This window comes from Bos indicus x Bos taurus, chromosome 13, assembly GCF_003369695.1.
Source record: "Bos indicus x Bos taurus breed Angus x Brahman F1 hybrid chromosome 13, Bos_hybrid_MaternalHap_v2.0, whole genome shotgun sequence".
NCBI classification, from domain to species: Eukaryota; Metazoa; Chordata; class Mammalia; order Artiodactyla; family Bovidae; genus Bos; species Bos indicus x Bos taurus.
In genome coordinates, this window is record NC_040088.1 from 29,724,002 (window position 1) to 29,742,688 (window position 18,687).

Here is an 18,687-nt window from a genome sequence, read left to right on the forward strand (position 1 = left end):
CTGAAGCAGAACCAGGAAGCCTCTGGAATGGTTGTGTCTGGGCAGGGCCAGCCTGGAGGAGGGCAGGGCCAGCCCGGTGGGGAGCAGGGCGGTGTGTGGTGGAGCCAGCCCCTTGGCAGGCGGGGCTGGGGGCAGATCCCTGAGGAGGAGGAGCAGTGGTGGTGAGGATTCTACTGTGAGAACCCACCCCCTCTACAGTTTCATCTTCAGGGGTGGCCAGGTTCCTCCGCCTACTGGCCTCACAGGCACCCCTACTTTATAGAGGAGCCGCCTGGTCCAGGTCTGGGTCATCTGGCTCAGTCAAATGGCAGCAACTCAATCTCAGGGCTCAGAAGAGGGATACTTCTCTCAGAGTGAGCCCCTGGGGTAGGGAGGCTGGCTGAGGGTCAGCGGGGGCTGGCAGGAGGGCTTCTCTCTGCGAGTGGGGCCAAGTCTGAGGCCCGGTGGGGCCCTTCTGTTCCTGTTGGGGTCACCAGGCTGTGTCCCCACATCCGCTGTCACCTTGTTCAGTTCTGTGCCTGTGCCTCATCTCCCCTCCACCCCCCCAGTGGTCCTTCCCCTTTCCTTGGCCCCCAGCTCAGGCTGGTCTCTCTGGCCACTTCCCTCTGCCACCCGCCCGGCCCCGCCCCACCTCCCCATGCCCTCTGAACATCCTCACCCCTTTCCAGGACAGTTGTGTCATCTGTAGGTGACCTGGGTCTCAGAGGTCCTGGGGAGCCTGGCCACGGAAGCCTGCTGCTGTGCTCCATCGTCGACCATCCACTCCCTGGCAGGAAGCCTCAGTTAACCCCCAGGCCCTTCTTTTCCTCCCCTGTGCCCTGGGCACAGGTGCCCCTGTCTTATTGGGTCACCCACTGGATCAGGCCTTCCCAGTCCGTCTACTGTGGTCTGGACTCCCCGTTCAGACCCTCCTTCTAGCTCTGCCCAAGGCTCCTTGACCATCTTGCCCCAGCCTTTAGCATCACCTCCCATCCAACTCTGGCAGCAGTGCCCCCTCATGTCCCCAAACAGCCCTGGCCCCTGTGTCTATGGGCCTCTGGGATGTGCTTCATGCTCTGGAGCTGCCTCTGCCCCTGTGAGTCTGGGAGGCCCTTGTTTCTCCTGAAGGCTGGACTCAAGTTGAGGCTCTTCGTCCACACAGCTATGCCTTGTTCAGTATTAACAGTAGCAACAGCATCGCATGGTGCCACGGGCCTTTCTTCATCTCAGCCCCAGACATCCTGGGAGGGCCTGCTACTGTTTCCAGCTTAAAAGTGTGGTGCCCAGGAGGTTGGACAATGTGCCTGGGACACACAGCAAGTCCTGAGACTTGAATCGTGATCCACCACTTGGGCTAATGGTCCGTTACAGACAGACCGACCTGTAGGGCACTGACCTTCCTGACTCTTGTGGACGTCTTCCCTGCCCTGGATGGAGGGAATGTCCTTGTTCACCACCGTGTTCATAGTGCCCTGTTCTTGGGTGGCGACTGAACATTTCCAGACCCTGCATTTGAGGTCAAAGTGCTTATTAAAGTGCTGGTTGCAGTCAGGTAGGTCATTGTGCCGGCTGGGCCCACAGGGCCAGAAGGCCCTAAGGTCGCTGTGATTATTTCTGTCATACTTTGTACATTGTTCCACTCATCCTCATAGCATGTCAACAGACACACCCTCAGTGGTAACGGCCCCAAAGGAGCTGCACTCGGTGTGCACTCTGGTGTGCAGGAGGTGACCCAGGGTGGGTGGCTGGAGGTGACACACAGGCCAGAGGCTATCAAGGGTGTCAGAGCAGCCGCCTTGGGTGGCATCCGTGTCTCCTTGTTCCTGGGTCAGCTCAGGCACAGCAGCTGAAGTGAAGGAGCACCCCAGCCCCTCTGGGTGCTGCTTCCTGCATCTTGGGAGTATGTCTTACTCCTGCATGCATAAGACAGGAGACTCCAGAAAATGCCTCTGTGGACCCTGTTCTGAAAGGCCCCTCTCCCTCAGCCCCGGGCTGGGCGCCCGGCCCCCGCCAGCTGGTTAAAACATCTCCCTGCTGGTCTTTTGCAGTCAGAGCCAGCAGCCCATTCTTTTGCTTCTTCTGAAGCAGATGACCAGGAAGTGTCGGAGGAGAATTTTGAGGAGCGGAAGTACCCCGGGGAGGTCACCCTGGCCAACTTTAAGCTGAAGTTTCTCTCCAAGGACATAAAGAAGGAGCTGCTCACGTAAGTCCCCTCCTTGAACGACAGGACCCCCCAGGGGACCTCTATAGTCTGGAAAGGAGAACACCCTAGTGGGAGCCTGTGATGACCGGGCCGGCCCCTGCACAGCCCTGCGCTGACTATTCTCCTGCCCTGCCACCTTGGTGGGCAGAGGCTGAGCTGCCTCTACTAGGACCTTCCTGGGCCAGACAACAGGGGAGGTTCCCCTCACCCCTGTACCATGCTGGCCTCTAACCCGCTCCTTCAGGGTGATAAAGAGCGAGGATGAGCCTTCATTGGGCCCACAGAGCAGACAAGGGCTGAGGGGGGTGGACGCCTCCTGAGCCCCCACTGAGTGCCAGTCCTCGGCGAGCTCTGCCTCAGAGTCGGTGCCCTCAGCCCTGGCAGCCAGAGCTAGTTTAACCAGACGCCACTGGAGGGGGGATAGCTGCTGGCTAACACCACCTCCCCTAGGGGACAGTGAGAAGCCTGACACCTGCCCTGCAGGTGATCCAGCCCTCACCTCTGCTCAGAGTTTGTCCCTGGGATTCCTCTTCATGCCCCCAACCCCACCAGCTTCCTCCTGCCCTGTAGCTGGCTCTGGCTGGGGCCTTGTCCTCGGGGAAGGCCCCGCCACATCAGGAAGGCACCCCCCACCCCCTGTCCACAAGCGTGGACACGTGTGCATGCACAGTGTGAGGGCTTCAGAGCATCTCGACTTTAAGTTGAGCTTTACTTTGGGTCCCTTTTCCTTCTTGAGCTGAGTGCTACGGGAGAAATTTGCAGTCAGAGAGGCAGAGGCGAAGGGTCTGCTCCGAGACGGGCAGGGAGCAGGTGCCGCCGCCCTCCCTGAGTGGACTCAGCCCCGGGGGCGGGTCTGGCAGGGTGCCTCGCTCTCTGATCTGACGCTCTGTTTCTTTTGTCCAGCTGCCCCACCCCTGGCTGTGACGGCAGTGGCCACATCACTGGGAACTATGCCTCCCACCGCAGGTTCGTCCCCCGCTTGGGTCCGCCTGGCCTGGGTGCTGTGTGGTGGGTCTTCTCCCTCTGCTGCTCTGCTCCCCCTCTTTGGCTCATCCCAATATCCCATCTCTTCTCTTTCAGCCTCTCTGGTTGCCCTCTTGCTGACAAGAGCCTCAGAAACCTCATGGCTGCCCATTCTGCTGACCTCAAGTATGTCTGCCCTCCTGGCCTCCCATCTCTGGGGTGGCTTCCTTGCTCTGCTCACTCCTTTCATGAGGCTCCAGCCCAAATAAGCCTTCTCGAGGGCTCTGGCACCAGGCTGGCCCTAGCCAGAGGCGCAGGGCCATGGGGCAGAGAGGCAGGGCCATGGACGGGCTGATTCTGCTTGGCTGGGATTCTCGCCACTCTGCCTGTCTCTCTCTGCTCTGAGCACTGCTGTCTGCCTGTCCCCTCAGGCCCAGGGCTGCTACGGGGTCCTGTGCTCCCCTCGGCCCTGCCAGCCTTTCTGAGGGCTGAGGGTCGGGAGGGCCAAAAGGACGTAGGACCTGCCTCTGGCTCCTGGTGGCCCGGCTCATTCTCTCACTCTCCTGAGGACCCCTGATGGGCTGCTGTCTGGGCCTGCTTTACCCTGCTGTGGAGATCTGGGAGAAGTCCCGGACTGGCCATGGCTTGTAAGTCTCGTTGTGGCTCAGAGGGCTGCAGGCTGTGTAGCTCTTGCTAAGCGGACTGGATGCTGGTGATGGCCGAGAAACTCTGTGCTTGTCCCTCCTCCTTCACCCCTTCCAGCTGCTTCTGTCTTGGCCCCTGGTGCCCACCCCCGCCCACGCCTCACCTCTATGCTCGCCCCTCCTTTTTGCCGTGCCTGCTCTCTGCTTCTGCTCCTCCTGTCCCTGACACCCGGGCAGGGCATCCCAGTGGCACCAGCCACTTTGACAGCCTTGTTCAAGCGAGGAGCACACACCCAGAGGTTTCCTGGCTCTCAGCGTCCTTCTGCGGCTGGAGTTGGGGATTGTGATGGCCTTTGATTTCATGCCCTTAGTTGAGCTGTGACATCGTGGCTAGTGTGGCCCTGAGCCACATAATGCTGACCCTGTGCTCCTAGGCTGAACCGAGGTTGTGGAAGGAGGGCCCCCTCTTGGCCCCTCAGGTCACTCCCTCTCCAGGGGATTTCTCCCACTCTGGGCCTCTGTGTTGGGGGCCTTGCATCCAGGCCAGGTTTCACCGGCTCAGCCTGATCTGGGGCTCTGGTGCCTTTAAGATGAGGAGCGATGGCTGCCGGAAGCTTCCACGGACCTGCACTGACTTAAAACGGGCAGGAAGCTCCGGGTCTGTCTGAGCAGCAGGTCCTGCCAGCCTCACTTCTGTGGCTCTGGGGAGCCTGTCTGGTCCTAGAAGCCAGGAGAAGCGTATTGTTACCTGTTTTACCAATGCGGTCTTCCAGTGCCACAGGTGAGGCTGGGCAGAGTTCATGACCAGAAGCATGTTTCCAGGAGTTTATCAGCTTTGACACTAGCATGTTCTGAGGCAGGTTCACACATGCACTCACTGACCCCAAGTGTCCAACTCCAGAAATGCAATGAGACCCTCAGGCCTGTGGGCTTGGAATGCTCTTCCCCACCCACCTCTTCCCTCTTTCCTTCCTCTCTTCTTCTTTCTCACGATCCTTTCTCCTGTTTTCTTTTCCAATTCAACTTACTTTTCTAACTGATCAGTTTCTGTGGTTTTCCAGCTTGAGGGTGGTGGAATTCTAGAAGTGACCGCATGCCCTCAGTAGCCCTTTACCTGCAGAGCAGTTGGTCAGGGTTCCTGGAAGTGATACATGGACTTGGCCCTTGGTCTGGGTCCAGAAACGTGGCCAATAGGGAGGGTCAGCGCCCTTCTGAGATGGAGAGCCTGTGAAGAACTGTAACCCAAACTTGTTTGGAAGTTGGTGACAGAAAGTGTTCCTTGTATGAAAAAAATCACTCCCGACTCCCTCTGAAAGGTCTTCCTGTGGAGGCTACTCCTCACTTGCTTCAGGCCACAGCGTGGATGTGGCCTGGCTCCCCCGTGTCCTTCTCTCCTTCCCCTGCGCAGTGGGCGTCTGGCACCTTGATCAGCTTTGTGGCAGTGTCGGGTGAAGGTAACCCATCCGCAGAGGGGCAAAGGCACCCGTGCCATGCCTCGCAAACGAGTCTTCTTTGGTGGCCCCCACCAACACTTGAGTGCAGCGACAGTCGCAGACTGTTTTCTGTGTTTTGATCACATTCCAAGGGCATTTATTCTTCCCTTCCAAGTGTCCCATGTGGTCAGGATCTGGGGACTTGGGTGCCTTGGGCCACATGGGCTACTCCCTGTGTGGGGCTTATGAGCACAGCCACACACCCTGCTGGACTGTGATGGGGGAGCTCTGCACAGGTTGGGGGATAGCCCCTGCCCCAGCCACGGGACATGGATAGAGGCAGGGTGAGGTCTGGTGTGAGCCATGCTGCCTGGCTTCATCCTCTGGCCCAGACAGTGCGCTCAGAAGAGATGGTGGCCGGCGCTGCCAGTGGCCAGTGCAGACACTTGCTTCTCCAGCCACATGACATCATCTTCGCTTGGACACGACTCTTAGGGAAAAGCCATGACGTCAGGCTGGCAAGGAAGGTGGGGGGATCCTGCCTTTCTGGAATGGGAGTGCCCCCATGTGTGTGTTCTCACCGAGTCTCTCCCCTGACCAAGACCCCCTCCCAGGCACTGCCAGAGGCTGCACCTTGCAAGGGTGTCACTCACAGACAAGCGTCTTGCTCACAGCCACAGAGGCTGGGGGCTGCTCTGAACCTACCACCCTGGCCACTGCCTACAGCGCTGAGCCCTGTGTTCTGCAGCTGAGAAGGAGCAGGGAGAAGCACTGTCCTAGCAGAGGGTGTCACAGGGCCTGGGCCTCAGTGCAGAGGGCTGTGCAAAGGACTCCCTGGTCCTCACAGTGTAGTCCAGAGGACCTTCTTGAGCAGCTGGAGCCTGAGGACCTTAGGCCACATGGAGACGCAGAATGTCAGAGCAGGCGGTCCCAACAGCTGGGGTTCATTTGAACGGGTGATGCTTACCTGGATGGAGGTGGTGGGTGATTTCCATTAAAACACAGAAGCCTCCTTGCCCCAGATGTGGGTTGAAATGTGACCACACATGACTGAGGTGGGGGGCATCATAATCTCACTGGGGTCTAAGTCACCCCAAAGCCCGACAGGAGGGAGATTGAGCCTCCTGCCAACTGCCAGGCCAGGGAAGCCTCAATGGGTGGCCCTTGGGGCAGGGACGAAGAGGGTACCTCAAGAAGGTCTGAGGGGCTAGGAAGGAGGTTCCCGGGCATCTAGCCCCTCCATGTTACCGTGCCAACCTAATGGGGTGGCAGTGTCGGCCCGTGGACATCTGGGAGGAGGATGGAGAGGAGGGGCCTTGGACATGCCAGAGCCTGGGCGCAAGGCAGCCTCCACTGATTGACAGGCCAACTTGAGTGTCCGTATCCTGCCCCAGCTGGCACTCTGCCCTGCCACCCTCTGGGGTCAGTTTTGTGCTGAGGAATGGCCTTGGCTCCACAGCTCTCTCTCTCTGTGAGGATGAAGCCAGAAATGGCAGATAAGCACCAGGGTCCTGCTGGGTCACACAGGATGGAACTGGGCCCTCACGAGGGACAAGGCGTGAGCGGCAGGCCCATCCTGGAGGAGGCATCCTGAGGACGCCCTGCAGGGCTGGGAACCAGTGCTCTGATGCCAGCAGAAACTGATCCATGTTTTGTCACTGGACACTCGGAAAAATAGCTCAAGCTGGTATATTAAAGGGGGTTTCTACCTTCAACATGATATATTCACCAAACATTTTGGACTTTTGCATTCTGTGCCTCCCCAGCTCCCTTCCACTGGTGCCAGCCACCTCTCGAAAACCTTGGGCACTTGCCAAGCGGGGGTGATGCCCCAACGTTGCTAGGGCTGGGGGTGGTGCGTCTCATGCTCGGTACAGGTGTCTGTGAGCACAGGCAGTCCTTCTCCAGCAACCTCAAGCAGGATGAGCCTATCCTTGGTGCTAGGTTTGCATCCCGAGAGCACACTTAAAGGCTCACAGGTGTTCTGGAGCCTTCTTATCCAGCCTGGTCCTTTGCAGGAGGCCAAGTTGGGAGCCCACCATCCTGCAGAGGAATGTGCTCTCTCCCCTGGCCCTCCTGGTCCCCCTAGAGAGACTGGGTGCCAAGTTCTGAGGCCTGGAGGTCATGACTATGTGAGACCTCAGTGGTGGGGCTGTCGAGGGCCAAGTATGGTCTGCGGCCGAGTGAGTTCTGCAGCCCTGGTCTCAGCTACGCTGTCCTCCACAGGTGCCCCACGCCCGGCTGCGATGGCTCAGGCCACATAACGGGGAACTACGCGTCGCACCGGAGGTGAGCCTGCCCCAGTGCCCTGGGCGCCGGGCCAGCAGAGTGGGGGTCTCCTCAGGCTGATGAGGTTCCAGGCTCCAAGTGACACATTAGTGCCACTGCACCCCAGCCTGTTTCTTCCCTCGAGTCTGAATTGTCGATGTTCTCAGAGCTGATCGGGATCCCCTCTGGCCGGAGCTGGGGGCCGCTTCCTGGACATGGCCGTGCTGCCCACAGAACCTGAGGGGTGGAGGGAGGCAGGTGGGTTGAGAAGTTGCTGTCCTTAAACCACTGTGACATTTTTTCCTCTTGTAAAACCAGCTTGTCAGGCTGCCCTCGTGCCAAGAAAAGTGGAGCCAAGGCCACACCTGCGAAGGATGACAAGGAAGACCCTGAGCTGATGAAGTGAGTGGGGGTCCTACTGGCCGTCTGGCTGCTGTGCAGACTTGGGATTTCCCTGTATTTTATAATTTTAAAATCTCCTTCTAGACTCTATTTGCTTTAATACAGCTGTGACAATGCCCATTGTTACGGATGTGCTCAGGCCATACACAGGGACACCCTTGCAGGTGGGAGCCGTGTGCATTATGTGGAGGACACTTGCATGTGTGGGCTCCTGTCTGGACTTCTCAGGTCTGTGGTGTTTGATGGGACGAGAGAGGCAGAGTGCCCTGCTGCCTGTACACCCAGGGCATCTGGGCCTGGGCCTCAGGGCGTGGGCCACCCCGGGCACTCACGGGCACTAGAGCCTGCCCCTAGTCTGGCTTCTGGTCTGGTGGGAGGGGTCAGTGTAGGAGTCAAGGAGGAGAGGGTGGTTAGAAAGACAGGGAGCCTTTGAATTGTGTGCATCTTTGTGTCCCCACGCCTCTGCTGGGAGCTGATGTGCAGTGAGGGGGCCTGGGAGGATCCCTCTGAACTGGGAGTCGACAGTCCTCTTGGGAGGAGAGAGACACCCTGGGCCTTAAGTGAACAGTGTCCCTGACCTTTACTGACCTTCTCCCTGGGGGTTGCTGCCCTGTCATGAACCCTGACCCGGACTTACCTGGTGGGGCTGGTATCACGGCAAACTTGTCCTTCCAGAAGGGACCCTGCCCCTCAAGCTCCCCACGTGCAGGTGCCACAGGTGCAAGCAGAGTGACCCACCACCCAATTTGCCCAGGACTTTCAGAGCTGACATTGGGTAGAGCAGGCAGGTGAGGACTGGAAGAGAATGACTCTGGTGCCTGGTGGCCCAGGGACTCGAGTAGCTTGGCTGGGCAGGTCCACGGGAAGCGGGTCTGCCATGAGAGCTGGCTCTCACCTCTGCAGAGGGGCTCGACCTGGCCGGAGTTGTGCTGGCTTCTCCAGAGAGATCAGCCCAGCTGTGGCCCAAACATCTGCTTGGCCACAGAGAAGGGGCCAAATTGACCAGTGTTATGCCCTTCAAAGAGGACAGCCCCACCAGCTGTTTGCTGTAATAAGGCAGACTTGTTTATTTAATTTATACAGTAAAACTGTAATGAATACTAAATCAAAAATGCAAAATACTGGTTGTTGGTATTGTGAATGCTGCCTACCAAATGAGAGGGTGGATAAAGAATATTTTTTTCTTCCTAGAATCTAGGAATTTTCCTGTGATCATATAAATGCATTGCTGTTATGGATTTAGCAGGGATCCTGCTGGTGTGATAAGTGAATTGTGCTGCATTTGCAAAGGATTAAAATCAAGATCAGCATTTTTCACATTAACTGGCAAAAGTGATTTTCCTCTTCCTGATGTGCTGTCAACTTTCCTTTTTAAAAAGAAACTCAAGGATTTGCAGCCAAGTGGAGAATGTGACTTCTAGAAATAGTTCAGCATTTATAGGATGGATGAAGTTTCTAATGGCTCCATGGCAAGGTGAAGAGGCCACCCATGTAGCGCCTCTGTTTTATAGGGCCTCCTCCCTAGCCATAAACTTTACCCATATTTATAATTGATGAGCGTCTTTACACAAGTGCAGACGGCAGCAGAAACTTTAATCAGTGCTCCAGTTCCTACTGCTTGAAGTGACGTGGCTGGCAGGCAGTGGCTGTGATGTGTAGGGGCTGGTGGAGGCAGGGTCCCTTTTATGACATCTTGTGTCTGCAGCTTTTGAGATTAAGTCGGGTCAGCGCTTTGTGGTAAATCCCTTTGGCCACAAGTAGATAACTGACCATTAAAGTCTATGGAGGTTGCGATGTGGAGGTTGGGAGCTGCATGTCCATCACCTTGGAGAGGCCCCACTGTCCCCAGCTGCACTGGCACTTGACCAAAGAGCTGTGCCTCTGACCAGGGGTCCCCTGGGTGGGCTACACGACTTAAGGAGAGGTCACCTGACACTGAAGATTTGGACCCAGGGTGTGGAGGGAGAGACCAGCAGTGTTACTGCAGCCGTATCATGAGTGCACTTCCTGGGGGCGCCTGCAGCCCTTCCTGAGATAAAAGCTAGGGTTCTGCAAAGAGAGTGGGAAAGCAGAGCCTGGGTTCATCTGTGTAGTGACTTGAAGAGGCGCGTCTCACTTGGCTTTTTGATCCTGTGACGTCAGCCTCACAGGCGCCTCAGAGGGGCCCAGCCTAGGAGTCCTCTGGGACCACACAATTGGGAGGTATCCAAGTGTGGGGGGTGGACACAGAATGGAACCTCCCCAAGCCCCCTGCAGAGGCCCCTGGTAGTGACTCTGTTCTGGACTGGGGCTCCGGTGGTCTTGGACCAGCTCATTGGACAGCCCTCATGTCTGGGCCCACGTGGCTGGGCTAGATAAGAAAGAAGAGCCAAGAGAGGGGACAGGTGAGGATGGTCCCAGCTGAGGAGGCCACTTCTGAGACTGAAAGGTTGCTGCTGCAAGCCATGAATGACACTGGGATTCGTGGCTTCCAGAGGAGAGGAATTCGATCAATGGCCAGAGACGAGGCTTGATCACTCGGAGCTTTTGTGTAGCAGAGTTTTATTAAAGTATAAAATGGATAGAGAAAGTGGCTGACACAAACATCAAAGGGGACAGAAAGAGTGCCCCCTTGCTAGTTTTTAGCAAGGCATTGTATACCTGTTGGCAAGCTGCTAATCAGATAAAAGAAATGCCTCAAGACTGAGAGTTGCACCAGGGCCTCTCCCACAACATGCATTTTGAGATAGAATGGCACAAGGGGAGTCATCTCTGGCCATAAAACAATTGACATGAATCTTGAAGAAAGGCAGATTTCCAAGCAAATACATAATTTCATTAACGTAGCCTAAGAAAACATTTCCATAAGAAAAACACATTGGTGAGCTCAAGGTTTGAGATAAAGTTCAGTTCAGGCAGAACCAGGTGTTGCCACGACAACACAGGATTAGAAGAGAAAAGAGAAAAAAAACATCGCCACTTGAAGTTTATTTCCTCCTGCTGCTTGGGGACCTCTAGCCTTCCTACCCAGGCTGTTAACCCTCTCAAGATGAGGGCAGAGTGTGGGGGTCACCAGGCAGCGCACCACCCCCTGCCTTGCCACCTCTGGGGGCTTCCTGCCTATGACTTGTCTGTATCCCAGGGACCTCTCTGTGAACTGGGTTCTCTGTGACTTTCGGGTCTGCGGCTGTAGAAAGCATTGACAAAGGCTGGTGCTCAGAGCAAGCTCCCAGCAAGTGGTCTCTGGGGTGATACACAGTGATGCTGGCAGCAAGGTCTAGGTGTGGACCAGGAGGCCACCAAGAGTCAGCTCCAGGCCCCCCAGGGTCACTGCTGCTGAGGGACAGGGAGAGAAGGTGGCTGCTGGCCCCCAGGCCACACAGGGGATGTGAGGCTGAGGCTGAAGAGGGAGTGCGAGCCCTCTGCTAGTTTGTCCAGGGGACCCCAGCACGTCTCAGGGTCTGGCTTGGCGGGGTCTCTGGGCTCCTCTTCCAGCTCCAGTACCCAGTGTTCACCTCTGACCTCTCTGTGCCTAGGTGCCCGGTTCCAGGCTGTGTGGGGCTTGGTCACATCAGTGGCAAGTACGCCTCTCACAGAAGCGCGTCGGGCTGCCCACTGGCAGCTCGGAGGCAGAAAGAGGGTTCCCTCAATGGCTCGTCTTTCTCCTGGAAGTCCCTGAAGAATGAGGGGCCTGCCTGCCCCACCCCGGGCTGCGACGGCTCTGGTCACGCCAATGGGAGCTTCCTCACCCACCGCAGGTGATTGTCCCCACCCCCACCCTTCTGTCACCCAGGAGAGACCCCAGCCATGGGACTGTGGCCAGGCTCCCAGGGATGTGCCAGACCAGGGCGCAGGTGAGAACAGTAGTTTCTTGAGGAAAAAGACCCAAATTGATAGCCACCTGGGGAAGCCATGGAAACCTGCTGGGACCATGTGACGGCCTATATGACCTGTCACCCAGGTGTCTACTGTCCTAAGACCCCTTTATACATCCCATGGAGTCCTTCTGGCAAGAGAGAGCGGAGCCCCCCTGTGTCTGGGACACACTTTCTTAAAGCAGGCTGAGGCTTTTCCTGAAAAGCATCACAGCTCACGCCCTGTCCCTCCTACTGGGGTTTTGTCTTTGAACTTGGGGCCCAGGCCTTTCCTTGCTCTACAAGGGACCCCTCCATGCCTGGGCAGTGGGCCCGGGCAGCACTGGCCAGCTCTGCCCTGCCCTGATACTGCCCCTGGTGCTGAGGGTCTTGCCCCACCAGCCCTTTTCCTCTCCGTGCTGGGAAGCCACACAAGTCACTGCTTGGTCCTGTCAGAAACCTTTTTTCTGTGATTTTTTGTCCTCACCTCTCCACCTTTAAGATTAATTAACTCATTCATTCCACAAGCTGTTGCTAAAAGCACATCAAATATCAGAGAACAAGATGACAACCAGCTCTCCTGGAGCTGAGTGGTCAGGGTAGGTGCAGAGACAGACTGCATACCAACAAATATGTTATTAGTTTGGTGAAGGACATTGTGGGGAAGATAGAGCAGGCAGGGGTGAGGAGGTCTTTTCTGAGAGGTGGTGCTTGCCCTGAGCCTCTGGGGACAAACCTTCAGAGCAGGGGCCTGAGCTGGGAATGGCCTGCGCTGTTGGAGGAGTGAGAAAGTGGGGGGCCGGGAGCCAGGACCGGGACACCAGAGATGAGTGGCAATGCTCCAGACAGGATAGTCCTCCAACAGTCCAGCTCCCACTGGGACCTGTGACCTTAGACTGGCTTGTGAGGCATGACCTTGGATTGGTCTTCATGCATGACCTTTGTTTCCAGCTTGTCTGGCTGTCCCAGAGCAACCTTTGCAGGAAAGAAGGGAAAGCTCTCAGGGGATGAGGTTCTTGGCACGAAATTCAAGACGAGTGATGGTGAGGCTGCCCCCTGCAACCCCTGCATGTGGTCTTGGGACCTAAGTGGGCGGGTGGTTTAGGCAAGAGATGGGTCAGGAGGCAAAGCCCCTCCTGGAGTGAGTCGTGGTGGAGACAGAACTCTTGAGCTGAGCTTCCAGGGCCCCTCACCTCGGCTCAGAACCTCTGGCTGCCCTGTGCCCAGCATGGCCATCATAGCTCTAGCCTGGGGCTTGGTGAGCCCTATTGGCAGCACCAGAAGCCGTGTTCTCGGGGTGCGTGGACCTGTGTTCTCAGGCTTCATGAGAGGGAAGCAGAGGAAACCAGCACCATCTGGAAAAGCTTCCATTTTTAACTTAGCAATTAACGCTTGCCCAGAAGGTATCTGTTTTCCCACCAAGACCAGGGCCTGGAGGCACACAGCTGACACGCAGCCACTTTCCCAGTCTGAGATGTGGGCCACGAGTCACTGGGGCTTCTACTCCGAAAGGGCTCCCCAGGCCCATCTAGAAAGCAGGCCTTGACTGACCCCCTCCCCGCCTTGTGAGAGCCACAACTGAGGTTTCTCTCTGGGATAGTGCTGGACAACGACGAGGAGATCAAGCAGCTGAACCAGGAGATTCGAGACCTAAACGAGTCCAACTCTGAGATGGAGGCTGCCATGCTGCAGCTGCAGTCCCAGGTGGGTGGTGCTGCCCTGCCCTGCCCCCACCTGCCCTGAAACCCAGGATGTCCTTCCCGTCCAGCCCCTTCTCTTCTGGGTGGGGGTGGGGGTAGGTGGGGGCCTAGCCCCTCATCAAGCTTTTGCTCAGCACGTGCTCCGCCCATCAGGAGTCCTGAGGTGCTGATAGCCACTATCCTGTTGGTTAGTAGGAGCAGAACCGCAGCGTGGGTCATCAGAACCTGACTGGAGCTGGGTTCCAGCCCAGCAGGGCCATACACCAGCTAAGTGACCTGGTGGACGTCTTATTCCCAGTGTGCCTTGACGTCCTCCCAGGCAGATGAGGATAATAGGAGAATCTGCCCTATTCGGTTGTCATGAGAAGAATGCATTTCAAGGAAAGCAATTCGCACAGGGTCTGACCCAGAAGAACTGCTGTGCTGAGGGACAGGGTTACAGATTGCCTTGAGTCTGTGTCCTATCCCTGAGTTCCCCAAAATGAACACTCAAAAAAAAAAAAAAAACCAAACCAAAAAACAGTGAAATTCTTATTTTGAAAAGAACATGCCCTTCCTTGGCTGCTGAGTTGGGGCTGGAGCGGAGATAGGGGCACAGAGGAGCAGCCATGCATGGCCATGTCCCCAGGGACAAGGAGGTGACCTGGCCCAATGGGGTTGGAGGGCAGAGGGGACTGGGAAAGTGTGAGATGCTGGAGTCCTTGTGTCTTCTGTGGCCCCCCCTTTCTCTGGCAGACAGGCTTTTATGCCGACCTCCTCTTACCCAGAAGCCGGTGTAAAAATAGCACCAGCTGATGAGGATCAGCAGGGATTTCTGTCCTGCCGTGCAGCGTCCCCCCAGTTCAGAGGCAGTGGAAGTGGCGAGGGGGTACAGGGGCTGTCTCTGGGCACCGAGACGCCCTTCTGGGTGGCTTTCCCCACATTCTTCCCTGCTGTTTTCCTTCTCAAAGTCCAAGGCATCTCCCAGTATCAGCACCCTTGGAAAGCACCTCTGGTTTCTCTTTATTGGCCAGCACCCACCTACTTATAGAGAGATTATTCACTGAGTCCTTTTGGAAGGACTCAGAGTCCCCTTTCCCCTCCAGGGAGTTTTGCATTATGTGCCCTGCTGGAGAGCTCGGGCAGGGGAAGGTAGGCTCAGGACCTCTACTCAAACCTTTTAAAGCCAAAGGCTTGTCACTGGGTAAGGAGAATGTGATGTTCCTCCCCAGCCCCTCCTAAAAGGGCTCCTGCGCCCCAGGGATGGCCTGAGGCGCCGTCCACACTGATGAGCTTGCCTCTGCCCTGAGTGAGGCGGGGGGCTGCCCTCCCAAGCATGTCTGCTCCAGGCCAGGCCCCGGGGTGAGCTTCTTGCCCACCCTGCCCCCAGGGCTCTGACACTCTGAGACTCCTGTGGTGCCTGCAGCACCCAGAGCAGGTGAGACAGCCCAGTGGAGTTGTTCTCTGTCCTCTGCTGTTGCATGTGGAAGCCTTGGAGCCCCTGGAGAACTTTCGGACTCCCTCCTGGTGCCCTGTTGGGTCCAGAGAAGACATGTTTGTGCTGGAAACCCCAGGATGGTCGTTGATGTGCTGGTCCACTCAGCTGAGAGTGGCAGTGGTCTGCTCTGCTGCCTTCATGGTTTTGATGAGGCACTTGGTTGGTCTTTCTGGTGGGGATGTTCCACCAGGTGGGAACAGTGTTTCCGCCACAGAGGAAGAGCAGGAAGCCAGTGGTGGGCTGGGACATGAACCCAGTGTCTCCTTCTGTGCTCCTCTCTACCCCACAGGACAGCTGGGCTCAGAAAGCCATGGCCCCCAGCCCCTAGCTCAGGTCATCGTGTCCCCCCCCTCCACCCAGGGACCAGGGCACTGCCAACCCTCACTGTGGCAGGGCTCCTGCCTCTTTGCCCTCTCCTGGAGGGACATGAGACGGCCCAGCGGGCATGCCCGGCCTGCTCCCCGGAGGACACTCCAGGCAGCAGCTCCCGTCTCTGTCTGGCAGATCTCGTCCATGGAGAAAAGCCTGAAGAACATCGAGGAGGAGAACAAACTCATCGAGGAGCAGAACGAAGCCCTGTTTCTGGAGCTGTCGGGCTTGAGCCAGGCCCTCATCCAAAGTCTTGCCAACATCCGCCTTCCGCACATGGTAAGCAGTTAGCAGCCCTGTGGCCTCCCCAGCTGAGTTGGCACCCATATCCTGGGGCTTCGGGGAGGGCAGGCACCCCTCTGCTTCTGGAAGGGCCCCACACCAGGCAGATTGCTGTTCGTGGTGGCTGTCGCATCCTGGGTAGCCTGCGCCATGGTAGTCTCAGCCCAAGTGCTGCCTGTGGTGGGTCTGTGCACTCATCTCTGGCGGCGTGGGCTTCCTGGGTCTGAGGCTCCCTCATCCACTCCCATTGCTTCTGGAAACCCTGGGTCCCCTGCATGGATGGGCCTCGCTAAACCAGTTGTGTTCTCCAGGAGCCGATATGTGAGCAGAATTTTGACGCCTATGTCAGCACCCTCACCGACATGTACTCCAACCAGGAGTGCTACCAGAACCCCGAGAACAAGGACCTCCTCGAGAGCATCAAGCAGGCCGTGAGGGGCATCCAGGTCTAGGCCTCCTTGTGTGAGGAGCCACCATGCTGACTCGGGGCGCCCAGGGCACCCCGACTCACCTCTATCTTTTACCTCCCTAGCCCTGCCCTCCCAGTGGAGATTCCCACTCACAGCGACTTCTCGTTGGCAGCCCAGGGTGGCCTCGGCGAGGGGGTGGGAGCGTTTAGCCGGAGGAGTGCCTGGAAATCCTCATCTCCCTCGATGTGACTCACGCGCCAGGCCAGAGGCCTTGACCTCTCAATGTGAGTGCGGGGCGTGAAGTATTACAAAGTGATTTATTTTTGCTTCTGAAAGCTCGAAGTCTCCAATGGAAACTCACGGACAAGGTTCTCAGGGAAGTTTTGGAGCTGCAACCACAGTATTCCTTTGTCTGTCAAGGCCGAGAGGGCAGCCTGGCCGGGCGGGTGGTGCGTGTGACGAGTCAGCCTGGAGTGGCCAGTGCGCCCACGCGGTGAGGCCGCTGTGACAAGTGTGTTTCCTGTTGTCCTTTAATTCACTTTTATGTTAAGCGTGGAAGAGAGCAGCGTTCCAGAGGGTAGGTTAGGAACAGGCCTGGAGGAAGCTGGCCCGGGAACCCCTGAAGACAGCGCTGGTTCCACAGGGAAGCACCGCTGGTGGAGCCCGCAGACCCTGCGCTCAGGGTCAGGCTCCCTCAAGGCTGCAGCCTTTAGACCCAGGTCGGGGTCAAGGTCAGGACCTCTGGCTGTCTATGTGCCCACCTGGCTTGTGACCCACCACTGCCCATCACCGGGTCATGGCTGAGCTTTACCGAGGTGGGGGAAGTGACAGCAAGGTCAGGCGATAAATTCCTGACTGGAAACCACCAAGGTGTCACTTCTTTTTAGATCCATTTGAGATTCAAAAGAAGATAAATTTTGATTTAATGTGTTAAAAACACAATGTTCCTAACATGTAAATAGAGTCCAAGCCAACTGTGACTGCGATTCCAAGTTAGTATTTAAAAGTAGAGAAATTGCACTTCCTGGAAGAAATGAGAAAGTAGTTAGTTTAATTATTCTGTAAATTATTTAATTTTGTCAAAATGTAAGTATTTATATTCACAACCTCTTATGTTAATGTTGGCTATTTATTTAACATTTTTATTTATTAATTTTATACTATTTAACCCAGACCCCACACCAGGACGTATGAGAGGGAAGTAAATGAAATCAAAGCAAACTTAACTATTTGACTATGAGAAGGGCCACAAAAAATCTTGCTGTAACCTCTAGTTATGATTTTGATGCAACTGAGTTATTTTTTATATATTTTGTTATTTATTCTTTTAATAATGGAGTTTTTAAAAAGTATTTTGTAACTGAGGAATTTTGATAATTTGGGGATATTTCCCCTTTGGTCCAATGGAAAGAAAGACTGTTTGGTTCTCTTCATCCCTTTGGCTCCTTTTGTTTCAGGCACGGACGACAGCAAATGGCATTCTGTGCTTATTGTTTATTTAAGTGTAGTGCAGCTGTGTGCTCTGGCGTGTCTCTTGTGTTGCGTCTGTGTGCCGGTTCTTGATGGCTGAGTCCTATCGCTGTGAGGGGCGCTGGCTGCAGGCCGCCCTGAGCAGCTCCGGCTCTAGGCTCCTGTCCTCTGACAGCTCTGATACTGTGATCCTCCTTCCTCAGGAAACGCTGACCCCACAGCACAGCACTTCTCAGTGTGTTTGCAGGGTGATTTCCTAATAAAAGTCCACTCTGACTGTGAGTGGGAGCCGTGTCTGTGGTGGGGACGCCGACACTGTCCCGGGAGCTCTGGGGGTCACCTTCCTGGAGAGAGGGCGGTGGGCGGGTCCTCCGTGATGCACACGCGGGAGCCACGTTTCCTTTGCGGAACCGCCCTCCCTGGAGGTCTGAGTCACAGACCGCGCGTGTGTGAATCACAGTTTTCTCTTAGGGTCAGAAGAAGTCTTCCTGCTGGCGTTGTTGGCCTGGAGGGTGTGAAATGAGGGCTGCCCCAGACCACCTCTCCTGGCTTCAGGAGGAAGCCCTGTGCAGGGGAGCGTTTGGACATTCCAAAGGGAGGCAGAGTTGACAGGAGGGGAGAGACAAGTGGAAGTGGGAGGGGGAGGCAGAGAGACCTCTCTGGTGGTTTTTCAGAGCTCCTGCATTCAGCCATATGTGAAGGCGGCTATGATTGCAGTGGCTCCTCACTGCTTTACACTTTTGTGTCAGCTGTGGCTCTCCCAGGTGAGACTCAGGTTTGGGGCTTCTAGTCAACATTCACCCTGAACTGTCAACATGCTTTGACCTCCCTGGGCATCTAGCTCTTGAGGGCAACCTGGAGCTCCCCACCTGACCTGTGAATAAAGGGAGACTTTTAGGAATTCTGGGCCTTACTCCCAAGCCCTGTCCAAGTTGGATGGTTGAGGATCTGGAGGGCTCCAGCGCTGGCTGTGGAGACCAGAGAAGGTGGCAGCATGGAGGGGAGTGTGAAACCTGTGCAGCCTCGAGGAGGGGCTCCTGGAGGGCATGGAGGATTGGTGGTCCAGGTCATACCCATCCATGTCAGCACCCATCCATGGGTGCTGGGGTGACAGCATTCTGGGGCCATGAAAGTTGGCTGCCTGATGGCAGATGACGAGCAGAGGCCAGGACTGGAGGAACGGGCGGATGGCCACATCCATCCTGCATCGTCCTGCTCCCACCCTCTCCCAGGGCTCCGCCTGCTCCCTGCCAA

At 56.4% G+C, this 18,687-nt stretch overlaps 1 protein-coding gene across 7 annotated transcripts in view; it reads left to right on the forward strand.

Moving 5' to 3' along the window:
- The window catches only part of MYT1 (myelin transcription factor 1), a 61,370-nt gene extending 43,655 nt beyond the window's left edge, over nucleotides 1-17,715 (forward strand). For 5 of the 7 annotated variants that reach the window (XM_027559250.1, XM_027559252.1, XM_027559251.1 and 2 more), the window contains exons 14-23: nucleotides 2,028-2,182; nucleotides 3,086-3,148; nucleotides 3,263-3,331; nucleotides 7,449-7,511; nucleotides 7,809-7,892; nucleotides 11,408-11,629; nucleotides 12,677-12,768; nucleotides 13,326-13,429; nucleotides 15,407-15,550; nucleotides 15,865-17,715. In XM_027559250.1, coding sequence (XP_027415051.1) covers nucleotides 2,028-2,182; nucleotides 3,086-3,148; nucleotides 3,263-3,331; nucleotides 7,449-7,511; nucleotides 7,809-7,892; nucleotides 11,408-11,629; nucleotides 12,677-12,768; nucleotides 13,326-13,429; nucleotides 15,407-15,550; nucleotides 15,865-16,005 — 1,137 coding nt within the window. In that variant the 3' untranslated portion in view covers nucleotides 16,006-17,715. The remainder of the gene's footprint in view (nucleotides 1-2,027; nucleotides 2,183-3,085; nucleotides 3,149-3,262; nucleotides 3,332-7,448; nucleotides 7,512-7,808; nucleotides 7,893-11,407; nucleotides 11,630-12,676; nucleotides 12,769-13,325; nucleotides 13,430-15,406; nucleotides 15,551-15,864) is intronic. The other 2 variants (XM_027559248.1, XM_027559249.1) reach the window with 1 other exon arrangement.
- Nucleotides 17,716-18,687: the final 972 nt, after the last annotated feature.